Source organism: Lissotriton vulgaris, chromosome 11 (assembly GCF_964263255.1).
Source record: "Lissotriton vulgaris chromosome 11, aLisVul1.2, whole genome shotgun sequence".
In the NCBI taxonomy this organism is placed as follows: domain Eukaryota; kingdom Metazoa; phylum Chordata; class Amphibia; order Caudata; family Salamandridae; genus Lissotriton; species Lissotriton vulgaris.
The window spans coordinates 346981027-346995068 of NC_141699.1; the positions used below are offsets into that span (position 1 = coordinate 346981027).

Sequence of the window (14042 nt, forward strand, 5' to 3'; positions counted from 1 at the left end):
GTAAAGCATTTGTACATAAACACACAGTAAAACTGTGAAAACACTAAAAAAAGGACACCACACCAGTTTAGAAAAATAACCAATATGTATCTGAGTAAAACTAGAGCAAAATGACAAAAGTACAACATACACAAATCAAGATATCACTTTTAAAAAGGTTTAAAATAGTGCAGTCCATAGTACACTATGGATGTGTCACTTATCACAAAGTACCAGGGATGCATCGAAATTGAAGCCGAAAACAGGAGCAGGGGAGGAGAGACACTGGAAAAGCGAAGCAATGCATCAGTTCCTTACTTCTAGAGGCGGTGATGCGTCGGTTCCTTACTTCCAGGGGAGGTGATGCGCCGGTTCCTTACTGCAGTGCAGAAAGGTGATGCATTGGTTCCATACTGTCAGAGGAGGTGATGTGTCTGCTCCTTACTGTGAGGTGGAGGTAATGTGTTGATCTCCGGACACACGTCCTTGGTTCCTTACTGTGGGGCAACATCGATGAACTTGGGGCACTGGTGTGATGCCTAGAAAATCTGGATGGGCTGGGTCGATGCGGCAAAACAGGTGCTGCACTGATTTTCCAGCCGCAAGCAGGTGGTGTATCAATTTCTTCAGCCGCACAGCAGAGTCTACATTTGAGTCAGAGCGAGAGCATGGACGTCGGTGACACAGTGTTCGGGACTCAGGCTGGGGCGATCTTTCAGCCGTACAGCAGGTGCTCTGTTAATTCTTGGGCCAAACAACAGCAATGCGTTGGTTTTTCAACCGCACGCCGGTACTGCGTCAGGAAAAAGAGCTGAAGGTCAATGCGTGGATTTTCTTCCGTCCTTTGCAGTAAAACCAACTCTGAAAGACTAGAACTGCAATCGACACAACTTGGCAGGTCAGATCTCTCAGCAGAGGATTTCAGGGGCTGCGGATACAGTTTTTGATGGCCCTGAGAATCCTTAATAAGAGGCACGCACACACAAGCCCCTAGGGAATCTTGGCAAGCAGGTTACAGAAAGCCAACGTCCAGTCCTTTCACTGTTCAAGAAAAATCAGCAAGCAGTAGGCCTGCAACAAAGAGTGGCAGTTCCCCACAGACAGCTTCTCCAGCTCTTCTTGGCAGAATCTCCTCTTAGTTCAGAAGTGTTCTGAAGTTATGGTGTCACAGCTCTAGTACTTATACCAGTTTCTGCTTTTGAAGTAGGCAAACTACAAAGAAAAGTATTTGTAGTGTACAATACCCTGCCTTTTCCTGAACTCGCACCAGACAAACTAAAGGGGGTGGAGACACCTTTGTGTGAGGACAGGCACAGCCCTATTAAGGTGCGAGTGACAACTCCTCCTACCACTCTAGCTCAGGAAGACCTGTCAGCCTGGTGATGGGCCATTAGGATATGCAAGGCGCACCTCAGCTCCCTTTGTGTGATTGTCTAGAGTGAATGCACAAACAGCCCAACTGTCAGTCTAAACCAGACGTGGATGCCCCAGGCAAGCAGAGGCACAGAATGGTAAAGCAAGATAATTACAACTTTCTAAAAGTGGCATTTTAAAACACATACTCTAAAAACCAACTTCACTAAAAGATGTATTTTTAAATTGCAGTTTCAGGGACACCAAACTCCAAATCTCCATCTATTCCCAATTGTTAGTTACACTTGAAAGGGGTTACAAGGCCGCTCCAATGATAACCTATGGTAAAGATAGTCCTTGCAATATAAAAAAACAACTAAATTAGCAGTATTTCACTATCAGGACATGTACAACATTCCCAAAAATTTCCACACTTCACCCTACCCATGGGGCTGTATGGGCCTACCTTAGAGGTGCATTATATGTAGTAAAAGGGAAGGTTTGGACCTGTCCACATGCAGTGACAGGTCTGAACCATGGTTGCAGGGCTACTCATGTGGATGGCACAATCAGTGCTGCAGGCCCATTTATTAGTAACGTTGGATTTACAGGCCCTGGATACACACAGTGCACTTTACTAGGGTCCTACAAGTAAATCAAATATGCCAATCATGGATAACCAATCACAATTTACACAGGGAGTACTTGCACTATAGCACTGATCAGCAGTAGTAAACTTTCCAGAGTTCTAAAACCCGCAAAAACGACCCGCAAAAACGAAATGCAGCACAGTCAAAAACAGGCGGTCAGAAGCAAAAAATGACAGGTGAAAAGCACGCTAAAGATGCCAGGTCTGACAGGGTACTGTCACAGTCACCTTGTGAGGAGCAGATATCACATGGAGGTAGGAAAGAGGAGGTAAAAAGCACCACAGAGAGTGGTTTCCAGCTCCCTTTTGGAGGATCCGGGCAGCCAACATCCATTAGGGGGTAAGAAAAACATCTGAGAACATCGGTTCAGCCTAAGCAAGCTTTTTATTTTTAGGAAGGGAGTTAATGAGAGGAGGGGGGAGGTCACAATGCCTCTTAGGTACCCTTCTCACACAGTGAAATTTGTGTGTTGTAAGGTCTGAAAGGAGCAGAATCAAAGGGCTGATCTACAGAGGTTTCATCCAGCGACTCACTAATTTTTGTTACACAAGATGGAGTACAGTTCCATCTGGCAAGTTAAAGAACTTTGAAGTAGGCAAATTGAAGCTTATAAAATACATCTGAATAACGTTTGAAGTGGACAGCTTAGGTTGCCAGGTCTTCAAAAAGACTTTGAGGACACAGACGCAGTCAAAATCGTGTGTACATAGCCCATGGAAATGTTTAACTGTAGTCCTTGGACAGCATTCATATGGAATTCAAATATGATCTCCCCCTTTTCCAAAGAAGATATCAATAGAACTATTGTTCTCGTTGTCATTTACAACATAAATCTACTTACAGATCCCTTCTGTGCCATCTGCATACCGCAATCCATTATAAAAGGTTCCTCTTCGTGAGGTTGAAAAAGAAGGCACTAGAGGAGGTACTCTGGAGAGAATTTCTCTGACAATGGTAAAAAGAAATGTACCGTCGTAGAAACCAGTTCAAAAAACATTAGTCACTGTTAGAACTGGCTATTTCTGGTAGGCTAAGGCTGACGCCAAAGCCAGGCAGAAACCACTATTCTAGTCAGGGCAAGGCAGTCACACGCCAAGATAACCCCTGCTCACCACCTTGGTAGCTTGGCACGAGCAGACAGGCCTATCCCGGAGGCAATGTGTAAAGCATTTGCGCCAGCACACAACAGCAACAACATACTAGGCACACCACAAAAGGAACTCCACACAAGGTTATTATAAAATAACTTTTGTATTGTAAAAACACATCAGATAGTACCACACAATATACATGGTGCCAACTGGCACGGGCAATATTCACAAGGGATTATGTACACAAGACAAGGCCACGTGGGCCACTGTCAGAATCAGAAATAGCACTTCTAGAATAAAGAATAATAAAGAATAAAAATCATAGTAGCACAAATTAGCAACTATGGCACACAACCAGTAACCACTGGTAACAGGAACCAGGACCTCACTAGGACGACCTGTACTAAAAAGAACAACCGCCTAAGTATCACACAGCACCTAGGGGTATAAACAAGAACACATTACCCATTTTTGCATGAAACAAATTCAGAGGAGTAGTAAAGGAAAACACATGATGCCTAAAAACATTCAGAGGTGTACGGACAACCACCTAAGTATCACACAGCGTTTAGGGGTCTAGGAAAAAGCTAAAAGTCTCGGGGTGAACCTGCCTAAAGGGCCGGGTCCAACACAACCCCCTTCCAGCCAAAACGCAGGGTAGACCAATCACTCCACTGATGGGCTTCCCTGCTTTGGGCGACAAAACACGGACACGGACACGCACGGCAGGGACACCTTCCGTTTTTTCGCCACTCTGAACCCACCTGGTTACCTCCAAACCAGAACTCTCTTCTCCTACCAGATCAGGACCTCACTCCCTCACTCCCTCACTGGTCTACCACCTGGAAACTATTTCACTTGTGAGGTACAAAGCACACAGCACAGTTCCTCTTCAAGCAGGTGGTGGGACACAGCACACAGCAAAGTCCCCTTTCCTCTACCTTAGTGGAAACAACAAACTGCAGGTGAGCCCCAGATCACACAGCAAGGGCAGCCCCCTCAGTCTCTACAGCTGATCCACTTTGGTAGAGATTCCTCTTGACCTGGAAGCTTCCTAATCTCCCAACCTAGGATCTAAACCCTCAGGTTGCACCGGGGTCATAAGTACTCCGTCTCTTTGCACCCCCTTCCAGAGTTCTGCACCCTCCCACCAAGAAATTGCTCTCTCAAAGAAGACTATATGTCTCAATCTGAAGATCTATCTATTTGCCTATTAGAACGGGGCTATCCCAAAAGGTTAGTTCGCCAGGCAAGAAAACGTGCCTGGTTCAACCCCAGGGAGGATCTGCTTGTACCCAAAACCGACAATCTTGATGACCGCATTGTATGCGTTACAACCTTTTCCACCAAGAGTAACATAATCAAACGTACCATCAACCACCACTGGCCATTGGTGGCTGAAGACATACATCAGATTGAACCTCCCATACATGCGTTCAAAAAGGGCAAAAGTGTACGCGACTCTGTGGTCCGCTCCTTCTTACCTAGTCCCCGGGACCCCACCTTATCCTCTATGTGGAATCTACCTCCCATTGTAGGTCATTTCCGCTGTGGACACTGCAAAGCCTGTGACAGCACTATGCAGATTAAAGAATTTGAGTATCGCCACATCAAAATATCCTTGTCATCCCACACCAATTGTAATTCCATCAACATCATATATGCTATTCTATGTCCGTGTGACTTGATCTATATCGGACAGACTCAGCAAAAAGCCAAAGCCCGTATTCTTCAACATATGAGCAGGATTCGCTGTGAGACCCAGGGTGCACCCCTTGTGCAACATTTTAAATCTGCAGCCCATTCACCCGAAAGTCTGAAATGGTTAATCTTGGAACAGGTGACATTGGGCCCTCGAGGCGGTAACATTGCTGAGATCCTAAATGTGAGGGAACTCAAGTGGATGTTCCGCTATAATTCGATCAATGGTGGACTCAATGAATATGATAGTTCGTTTTCCCAGCTAGCCTTGCTCCGCTAACCGAGTCGGCCCCCTGTAAATCCAACGTCCAACTGACCGGTCCATCTCTGTAGCCTTTGCTGAATTATGAATTACAATGTCACTCTCAATGTTTGGTACAATGGGCTTTACCGTCCTGTGATAGGTACGCCCATATTTATGTAACAATGTCTTTTGAGCGTTGAGTCTGTTTCGCACTGAATTGGTCTATACGTCATGTGACTGGTACGCCAAACAAAGTGTTCACTAGTTTTAAATCAATTTTTGATGTTTTTTGTGACAACTATGCCAGTATGTATTTAATTTCATCGAATGTTAGTCGATTTGCTTATTTAATTATTTTTGGATATATTTTATGTTTTGTTCTCGATATATGTATCCATGCTGTATAAGACTTCAGACATTTTAATTGCAGTTTCGATATCGAACTAAATTATACAGGACTTTCTTGTGGTATTACTATCAGGTTCTTCCAAAGAGTATAAGACCTTGTACCCATTCAAATTTGGCCGCCCGTTTCAGGGTATCCACACACCCCCCGATGTGTCCTTTTTCCATTTCAAGTGTAACATCACGTGACCAGAGTTGCACCTCTCTATAACGGGGATCCTTCCAACATGGCCAATTGGCGCTAGTATGGCTGGAGTTGCCGGGATTCATTCCTATTCAACAGGTAATGTCTCTATCTCCCGTATATGGCAGCTCATTCCACGATCTATTTGGGATGCTTTCCTTACGGCGCGCTCTGTTTATTATTTTTTAACAGACACCGGTTCATGATCATTTGTAAGGGAACTGATGGTAATCTCTCCGGATTTTTGAAGAGACGCCGAGTCACTAGCATTCAAGTCGGAACTAGGCCGTGATTACACTGCAACTAGCAAACGGGTATGTCCAGCTGTGTGGGTATGGGCTAACACGTTCCAATCCGTAACAGTATTAAGACTGACAGCTTTCTTTTGCAATTTCCCTTCAGGAACGCCATTAACTGTTGTTTACCGTGCCAACCCCCCCCCCCCACCATAACACGGTAGTTCCAATTCAGGTACCTATATCAATATTATATGCTTATTCAGTCGGTTATGTTTTGCTGTAGGCAACTACTTATCAGTCTCCCTAACCATGGATCTCTCCTTTGGTTACCCCCTCTTCCCCCCCGCCTTGTTTCCTTAATGGTTTAGCTTGTTAGATGTTTTGTAATTCATTTGGACCCCATCCAATCATTTGCCAGTTCCCCTATTTTTTGGGTCTCCCGTCCCATGCTGATATGTGATAATGCATGTGCTCATTCGCCTGATATATATATATTTAAGCTTTCTCATATGTGGAATGTCATTATTAGGCAATATTTTTTTCCCCCGCCTTGTTTCCTTAATGGTTTAGCTCGTTAGATGTTTTGTAATTCATTTGGACCCCATCCAATCATTTGCCAGTTCCCCTATTTTATGGGTCTCCCGTCCCATGCTGATATGTGATAATGCATGTGCTCATTCGCCTGATATATATATATGTAAGCTTTCTCATATGTGGAATGTTAGTATTATGCAATATTCTTCCACTTTTCAGATTTATTTAACTGATACTTCCCTATCTAAACTGACGGTCCTTGATGCACGGACTTGATCCTTGTCCATTCATGGGTGTTGCCAAATGTAAGTGATGTACACTGTATCATGTTGGTCGATTATACTTTTAGGACCTCCTGGCTTTACTTCATTCTTGCCATATTCTCTGTTCTTATGTAGAACGACGATCCTCAGTCTTAAGTGCTTCTTTAGACCAGAGCTGGGCACTCCTTGCCAGGCCGCACCAAGCCCTGTAGGAGCTCCTCATCTCTCCCCACCTTTGATAACAAGCATCTTTGGTATGTCTTGTATTTATCGTTGATGTGCGCATCTTTTGAATTTTAATTTGGTTACCTCTGATTAGTCCCCAATGACCAATTCCTCTTTTCACTTAATAGGTTGTGCCCCTTCCCCCACCTTGTCCTGAAGAAGACCCCACCGCAAGGAACTTATCTCTGCCTGCCTTTACAATAGGGGTCGAAACGTCGACTGTCTTTCGTGTTTCGCAGCATCATCTCAGCAATGATGATATTTAGTACACTGATGAAGCATGTTATGGTGTAATAAAATTTTTGACCTTTTGATTATTTGACATTTTTAATTAGTCTAATAATCTTTGATTGATTGTAGCCGTTTGGCGCTGTTTTTTCTTATGTCACTTACCCTCCCTACACTCACTGCACTTTCTTTCCCCACCTGTCCAGGGCACTGTATACAATTCTATATATGCTATTCCAATTAACTCTGCTGGATTAAGAGCCGTAGCTACATTGAAAATAAAAACAATGTATGCAAATTATTGTCAATTGATTTTTCTTGATGTTCTATGAATTTTGTTTGTGTTAACTGGGACACCCACTTCTCAGCACCCTCCCACCTTGGAGCGGTACCCCTAGAAGCTAATACGGTCAGGACACCGAGTATAGATGCCCTTCCCTCCAGGTCAGGCTGAACCTGAACCTGGCCTCCCCCCTCCTCGGGGGAACAACCTCCAGAGGCCCCACAAATGGTCAAGCACTCTAGACGGTCAAATGCTCAGCGAGCCAGGACTTCTGCACCCTCCCCTTAGGAGCGGTACTGCCCAACACTAGGACTGCCGGAGTTCTGGTTACAGACACTCCCCGTCCTCTAGACACAGGAAGAACCCCCTCAAATGATCTGTAAGTACAGCCTAGGCCCCTGACCTGGCGCTCCCTTAGGGAACCCTCCAGGCACTGAGATAGGGTTTCGGGCCAACGTGGGACACACCGTCCCACACTCACTCTGCCTCCACTGAGACAGGGCGTGAGCCCCTACACCCCTACCATGCTACTGGGACCTAGCTGAGTTACACATGAACCTCTTCCCCCTCACAGGATCATCAGATACACAAGCCACTCCTTTTAGAATCACTCCCTAATGCTTCTGCAAGACATCTAGCACACCGCCAGACATCCACCTTCTTGTCCAGTGCCTCTGCAGGACCTCCTGCACACCACCAGAGGTACACCTCACGTGCAAGCTCCTTAAAAAAAACTCACACCAACTCCTCCAGTTCAAGTCACCACTCATCCACACACTCCCCCTCCAGACTGGTGAGAAAGTTCCTCACTGCCCCTGACTCTCAACCTGTACCCCTCTTACTGAGCACCAGGCACCATACTCTGGGAACTGGGAATGGGACTTCACATGCATTGGACACATTTAAGCTGCCACCACTGGATCCTACCATACTGTGGAATCCAGACACACACACACACACACACACTCAGGGGATAAACACCCTCCCGAGCTAGCTATTTCTCCTCCACACATCACTCTCTTCCATCTACCCACACAGGGACAGGAACAGGGATTGGGCACTGGACCCAGCAAGGGATTCCTAATCTATGGAAACCTCCCCCTCTACTGGCGTCCCGCCCTGTCACTTTCTCTCATCTTCCACTAAACATAAAGCGCAGGAACACATTTGAAAATGACATTCTTGAGGAAAAACAAAAATCAAAAACAATAATCCCAAACATGTGACTATCTATAAACTACAGTTTTGTAATGTAGCCAGCTGTCGCTGTGGCACTGCGCAAACACAAGTCATAATCCACACCACTGACCAACAATGTTAGAACTGGCTATTTCTGGTAGGCTAAGGCTGACGCCAAAGCCAGGCAGAAACCACCATTCTAGTCAGGGCAAGGGAGACACACGCCAAGATAACCCCTGCTCACCCCCTTGGTAGCTTGGCACGAGCAGACAGGCCTATCCCGGAGGCAATGTGTAAAGCATTTGCGCCAGCACACAACAGCAACAACATACTAGGCACACCACAAAATTAACTCCACACAAGGTTATTATAAAATAAATTTTGTATTGTAAAAACACATCAGATAGTATCACACAATATACATGGTGCCAACTGGCACGGGCAATATTCACAAGGGATTATGTACACAAGACAGGGCCACGTGGGCCACTGTCAGAATCAGAAATAGCACTTCTAGAATAAAGAATAATAAAGAATAAAAATCATAGTAGCACAAATTAGCAACTATAGCAAAGAACCAGTAACCACTGGTAACAGGAACCAGGACCTCACTAGGACCACCTGTACTAAATAGAACAACCACCTAAGTATCACACAGCACCTAGGGATATAAACAAGAACACATTACCCATGATGCGTGAAACACATTCAGAGGAGTAGTAAAGGAAAACACGTGATGCCTAAAAACATTCAGAGTTGTACGGAAAACCACCTAAGTATCACACAGCATTTAGGGGTCTAGGAAAATGCAAAAAGTCTTTGGGTGAACCTGCCTAAAGGGCCGGGTCCAACAGTCCCCATCCCCTTTTGACAGTCAGGTGGGCAGGTAAAACTTAATTTGGAAAACTTGTTTTCTCCCACAGCAGAATCCCCATCACTGCCTTTTCAACCACAGATCAATTAAAAAATACATTATGGCAATGCATTTCTTCGGAGGATCCCTTTTGCTTCTAGACCATTTCAGTCCTTCTTCTTTCATTACGGTAACCAGTTTCCTGATTTTTAGATTAACACAATATATTCACCCTTTAAAATCAGAACATCTCACTTTACACTTATTACCAACCTCAAAAGTAACATTATAAATATAGCGCACCAGTCTAGACAAAGAGTCCCAGAATAATGGTGAAGAATATGGGTCTTAGCTCCATCCAAGCCGACCTATTAGAGATCTTTTTGTTTTCCAAACTGGCGAGGACATGCAGGTCTATATGTGCAAGAACAATGCAGACATTGTGGTGAACTGGTGTCTTCTTTCTACCACACATACCTGGATCTGAAAAGTTTTTAAGGTTAATTTCACTAGAGGAAGGACTTAACAGTATAACATTTGGTAGCATTTTTGTCTTTTTCTTCCCATGTTCCAGTCTTATGCAATTAGAGGTGCATTGCAGAAGATAAATGATAATTCATGTTCGACATATTTATTCAACGTCTAAATTAATATGAAAATGGCATAAGAAAATACTGCTACAAAAAAGTATCTCAATTTGTGTATCTTGAAGAGTCGATGTTCTATCTGAAATTCATGATGCGACATGAATGGCATTTTGTCATTCCAGTATTGGACTACAAACCCGTGTTTGATGTTTGTGGAATGTAAATATGGTCACTCTTCAAGTACCCAAGTGAGCCAGCTACTGTAACTTCCTGCAGTAGTGCCAAGGCCAATCGAATGCTTCACATGGTCACATTCTCTCGCCTTCTTGAATACTTGCTTTCTTACAGAAAATCATCTAAACATGAAGTCTAACCCCAAAAAGTATACATATAACACATTTCCCAAGAGTTCACAAACAACACAGTATCCCTAAACAAATCAATATTCTAATATTAGAAGAAGATTTTTATAAGGACATATTCTTTGCTAATTAGAACGTCTGAGAATAGCTAAGACAAGTGATCACACGTGAAAACCAGGAGTAGTACCTATTCAGAGATCAGCAACAATTCATTAACAATAAATGAGAAGAGTCTTTATAATAACTCTTTAAAACAATCATCACCAACAGATTTGATGCCATTACAGAAACTGCGACTAATGTGGAAGTGCTGAGTAATGTCAGTAAATACAACAGGTCTTTCTGCGGCTCTCATAATTCATTTGCTTAAATTTCATTTCTTGTGCATTTTTGAATCCTTTTAAATACATATTTTCAGGGGAAGTTTGCATTTTAGTCTTTAAGAATCGTAACATTTACATACACAATAAATACTTTTGTTACATTTTAAACAACTGCATCAACCAGCAGGGGGGGGGGGAACTGATAATGATACTAGTCAAAATTGCAGTGACTGATCAGGTCCTTCGTCCTTCAAAGTGGGATGAAGCTGAAACATGCAGCCTGCTTCTCTAAACCATTGGGAGCTGTGCAGGTTCTACCAGGCCACTGGATCATGAAGTGCAGATGCCAAACCTTCCACAGACTGGCCTAACAAGCTTTTACATTATTACGGATTACTTTGTGCAGGTACCTTAAAAGTGTGCAGGTCACACTTTGTGGGGGCTTTTAGTGCTTCCTATTTAAATTTATCAGCAAAAAGTCACCAAGTGGTCAAGCTTAATGATAACTGACAGAATTATAGTGAGGCCAATGTGCCATCTTTTGCAATGTAGTGGAAATACTTCTATCTGAAGTTCTCTACCCAAAGAAGCATGTCAGGAGCAATACTATCTCACTAATGGGTTTGATGATACAGGGATATGGGACATCTTTCTTGCTTATAAATGTGGGTGTTTTTTATTTACCTATAGGGTTTAATCTAGGACAGTGCGTGTCTACAAATGCATAGCACTATTGGGAGAGAAAGGATGACCACAATGCATTTCAGATTAGCAAGCAGACACTCTAAAGTAAAGGATTCCATTCGCCATTTGAAATTTAGATTTGTATTTTGGATACAAATAGAAATTACATGCTCACCACCTCTGCTATAATGTGAAATAAAGGCACCTTGTCCATAGGTTACAAAGAGTGGTATGGCAAAGCTCAGGTGGAATAACAAACTTTGATCAGAATTGATGTTCTGATTCAACCCCTTCACTGCTCATGACGAGCTCAGCTCGTCATGTAGTACACTGGTCGTGTGCTTATGACGAGCTGAGCTCGTCATGAAATAATGTATTTCAAGGCTCTCCAGCACAGGAGGGGAACTGCCTTAGCAGTCATACGACAATTGACTAAAGTCTTCCGGATGGCCTGCATCTACTTGCTTCGCTTACTGGAAACCCATTTGTAGATATTTTGACTCACTAGTGTCAAGTTGGCTCATAAACGTATCACAGGTCTCTTCTCCATCATAGTCATGCCAAACAGATAGGTAATAGACATACACAGATTTCCCAACCAACTATAACAGTTTATTCACAGGGGAATCATTCCTCTTGTTTCGCTCTCATAAATATCGGGTACATCTCCAAAGGCAGAACTGACCATTTCCACTGTGTTTCTTCCAAAAATTTGAAACTCATAAATAATAAGCTGAATCCAGAAGCCATTGTTAGGTCTTACTATTGGGCGGCAAGACTTTAGCCAGGTGTGTGCAACTAGCAGAGACATGGCATTGTACTTCATTAGATAAGCTAGACACAAGGCCGCAGACCTGCTGACTCCTGCCACACAGTGCAGCAGGGTCCGCCCGCCCATGGTTTCCACACTGTGGATTTTATCAGCCACTACATCAAAGTAACTGAGCAGGGAGACATCGGGAGAGTCTGCTACAGGAACGTGCACATATTCCATGGTGTAGGAGGAAGAACGCGTCCTTCCCAGGGAGGCGCGAATGATGCAGGTGATTCGATTGGTAGAGAGAAGACCCTTGTTTTTAGCTGCACTGCCGTTGCTAATATAGAGGCTCCCTGTCACCTGGGACAGGCCAGAGAGGGAAGGAGTTCTGTTGGCATAGGACAGAGGACTTCCTTGTGAAGAATGATGAGCCATCTATAAAGCTTTCTTCCGCATCAGATGCCCAAGGCAGGTCCTTTTTGTGTGGTTTGACTGCAAGAAATACAAATAAATGTTTAGAGCTGAAAAGTTAAAAAAACACATTCGGCTTTAATGTTGTTTAAAATAGAAACTTAACACACATGACAATGGAATAAATTAAAATGCTTTGGATTTAGGTTCTTAGGGGTCTTCCTCTCTTGTACTTAATAGCAATGGTCAATGCTATCTTCCCTGCTTTGCTTTACTGCTCCAACTGCTCTATTCAGTCTTTTTATTACTCCGTACTAAAAAGGACCAATCACTGTTACCATTTCTTGCCTCCTTTTGGTCTGTCAACTGCAGGAGATCTTAGTCCTCTCCAGTAGTATCCTCTGGTCCTGTTCCACTGGAGCCCAGTGCTCAGGCACTGCTAAGCCTCATGACACCTACCCTATGGTGACTGCCATATTGTCTGCTGTTTATTGCCATAAGTCTGCTACATGTTAATCAGCCGCTTTTCAGACAAGTCCTGGATAGTTGCATCATTTAATCCAAGCTTGATAACCAACTCGCACCTGGTTTAGTGAATGGTCCCCAACATGAAGAATACACACTAGTGAGTCAGGGGTACTTCTTGTAATGGGCTTTACTTTGGGGCTTACTCACTGGTAAATTCAGCAGTAAACTTGAGTTTACAACCTAACCAACTTCAGTAACCCCTGGAATTCCTGGAAGGTATACGCCCATTTCTAGTGCGGTGATGTCCACACCAGTAACTCCTACACATTGGGCAAATTTGAGGGTAGTCTAAGGTATGGTTAGCCTTGGCAGTTTGGGAATGGCCAAAACAAGTAAACTGAGGGCATTCACAAAATACCATTAAAGTTCCATTTAGTTGAGAAAGGGTGGTATTTTTCCTCCAGGCAAAGACCGATAGAAATCCATTTCCAGGTTGGGAATAGATCACACCCAAATTTGGTGTCAGTGTATGGGGAAGGTGTTTTTCCATAGGAAAAGGGAACCAGTTCCCCTTCTGAGGAGATCTCTGCCGGGGAGAACATCATACAGAGGAAATGCATTCCAGCAAGGAAATCACATGAGTTCAGAAAAACGCTGTTTTCCATGCGGATACCTTGATGAGGTGGTGAATTTTAAAAAGCAGTAAAACTATAGGCAGTTGTAGATTCAAAACACAAACATCCAAATGGAGCTTCACTACTTTTGTGAATAAACCCTGTAGTGTGTACCAATAGTGATAAATAACGTGACGAGAAAATAGATTAATGGATTATACGTCCCCCAGACTAAGCATTACTCAGATCTTGCTTCAATGCAACCAGACTTTGGGAATGCAAAATCGAACTTTTGACAAAAATGTTAATGTTGTGGTAAAATCATGAGCAGTTCGTTCTTGTTTAATTCCAGAAAGCCAAAATACAATCAGCCAAAATTTCGATATTTAACTTTGGCTGGGCATTTTGCTGTAATTTATTACAAA

The 14042-nt window shown here is 43.5% G+C and overlaps 2 protein-coding genes across 2 annotated transcripts in view; one reads left to right on the forward strand and one right to left on the reverse strand.

Annotated features, from left to right (window-relative positions):
• Positions 1-11756: 11756 nt before the first annotated feature.
• On the reverse strand, positions 11757-12613 carry DUSP18 (dual specificity phosphatase 18). The gene has a single exon (XM_086943313.1). The coding sequence runs from the start codon at positions 12557-12559 to the stop codon at positions 11984-11986; it is 576 nt and encodes a 191-aa protein (XP_086799439.1). The 5' UTR covers positions 12560-12613; the 3' UTR covers positions 11757-11983.
• Positions 11928-14042, forward strand: part of OSBP2 (oxysterol binding protein 2) — a 1786946-nt gene continuing 1784831 nt past the window's right edge. The window contains exon 1 of the mRNA XM_086943307.1: positions 11928-12637. The gene's annotated coding sequence lies outside the window, so the exon portion shown is untranslated. The remainder of the gene's footprint in view (positions 12638-14042) is intronic.

What these genes read in the sequence shown, in the direction of transcription:
- DUSP18 (XM_086943313.1), bottom strand. Translation starts at nt 12,559, where the DNA reads ATGGCTCATCATTCTTCACAAGGAAGTCCTCTGTCCTATGCCAACAGA.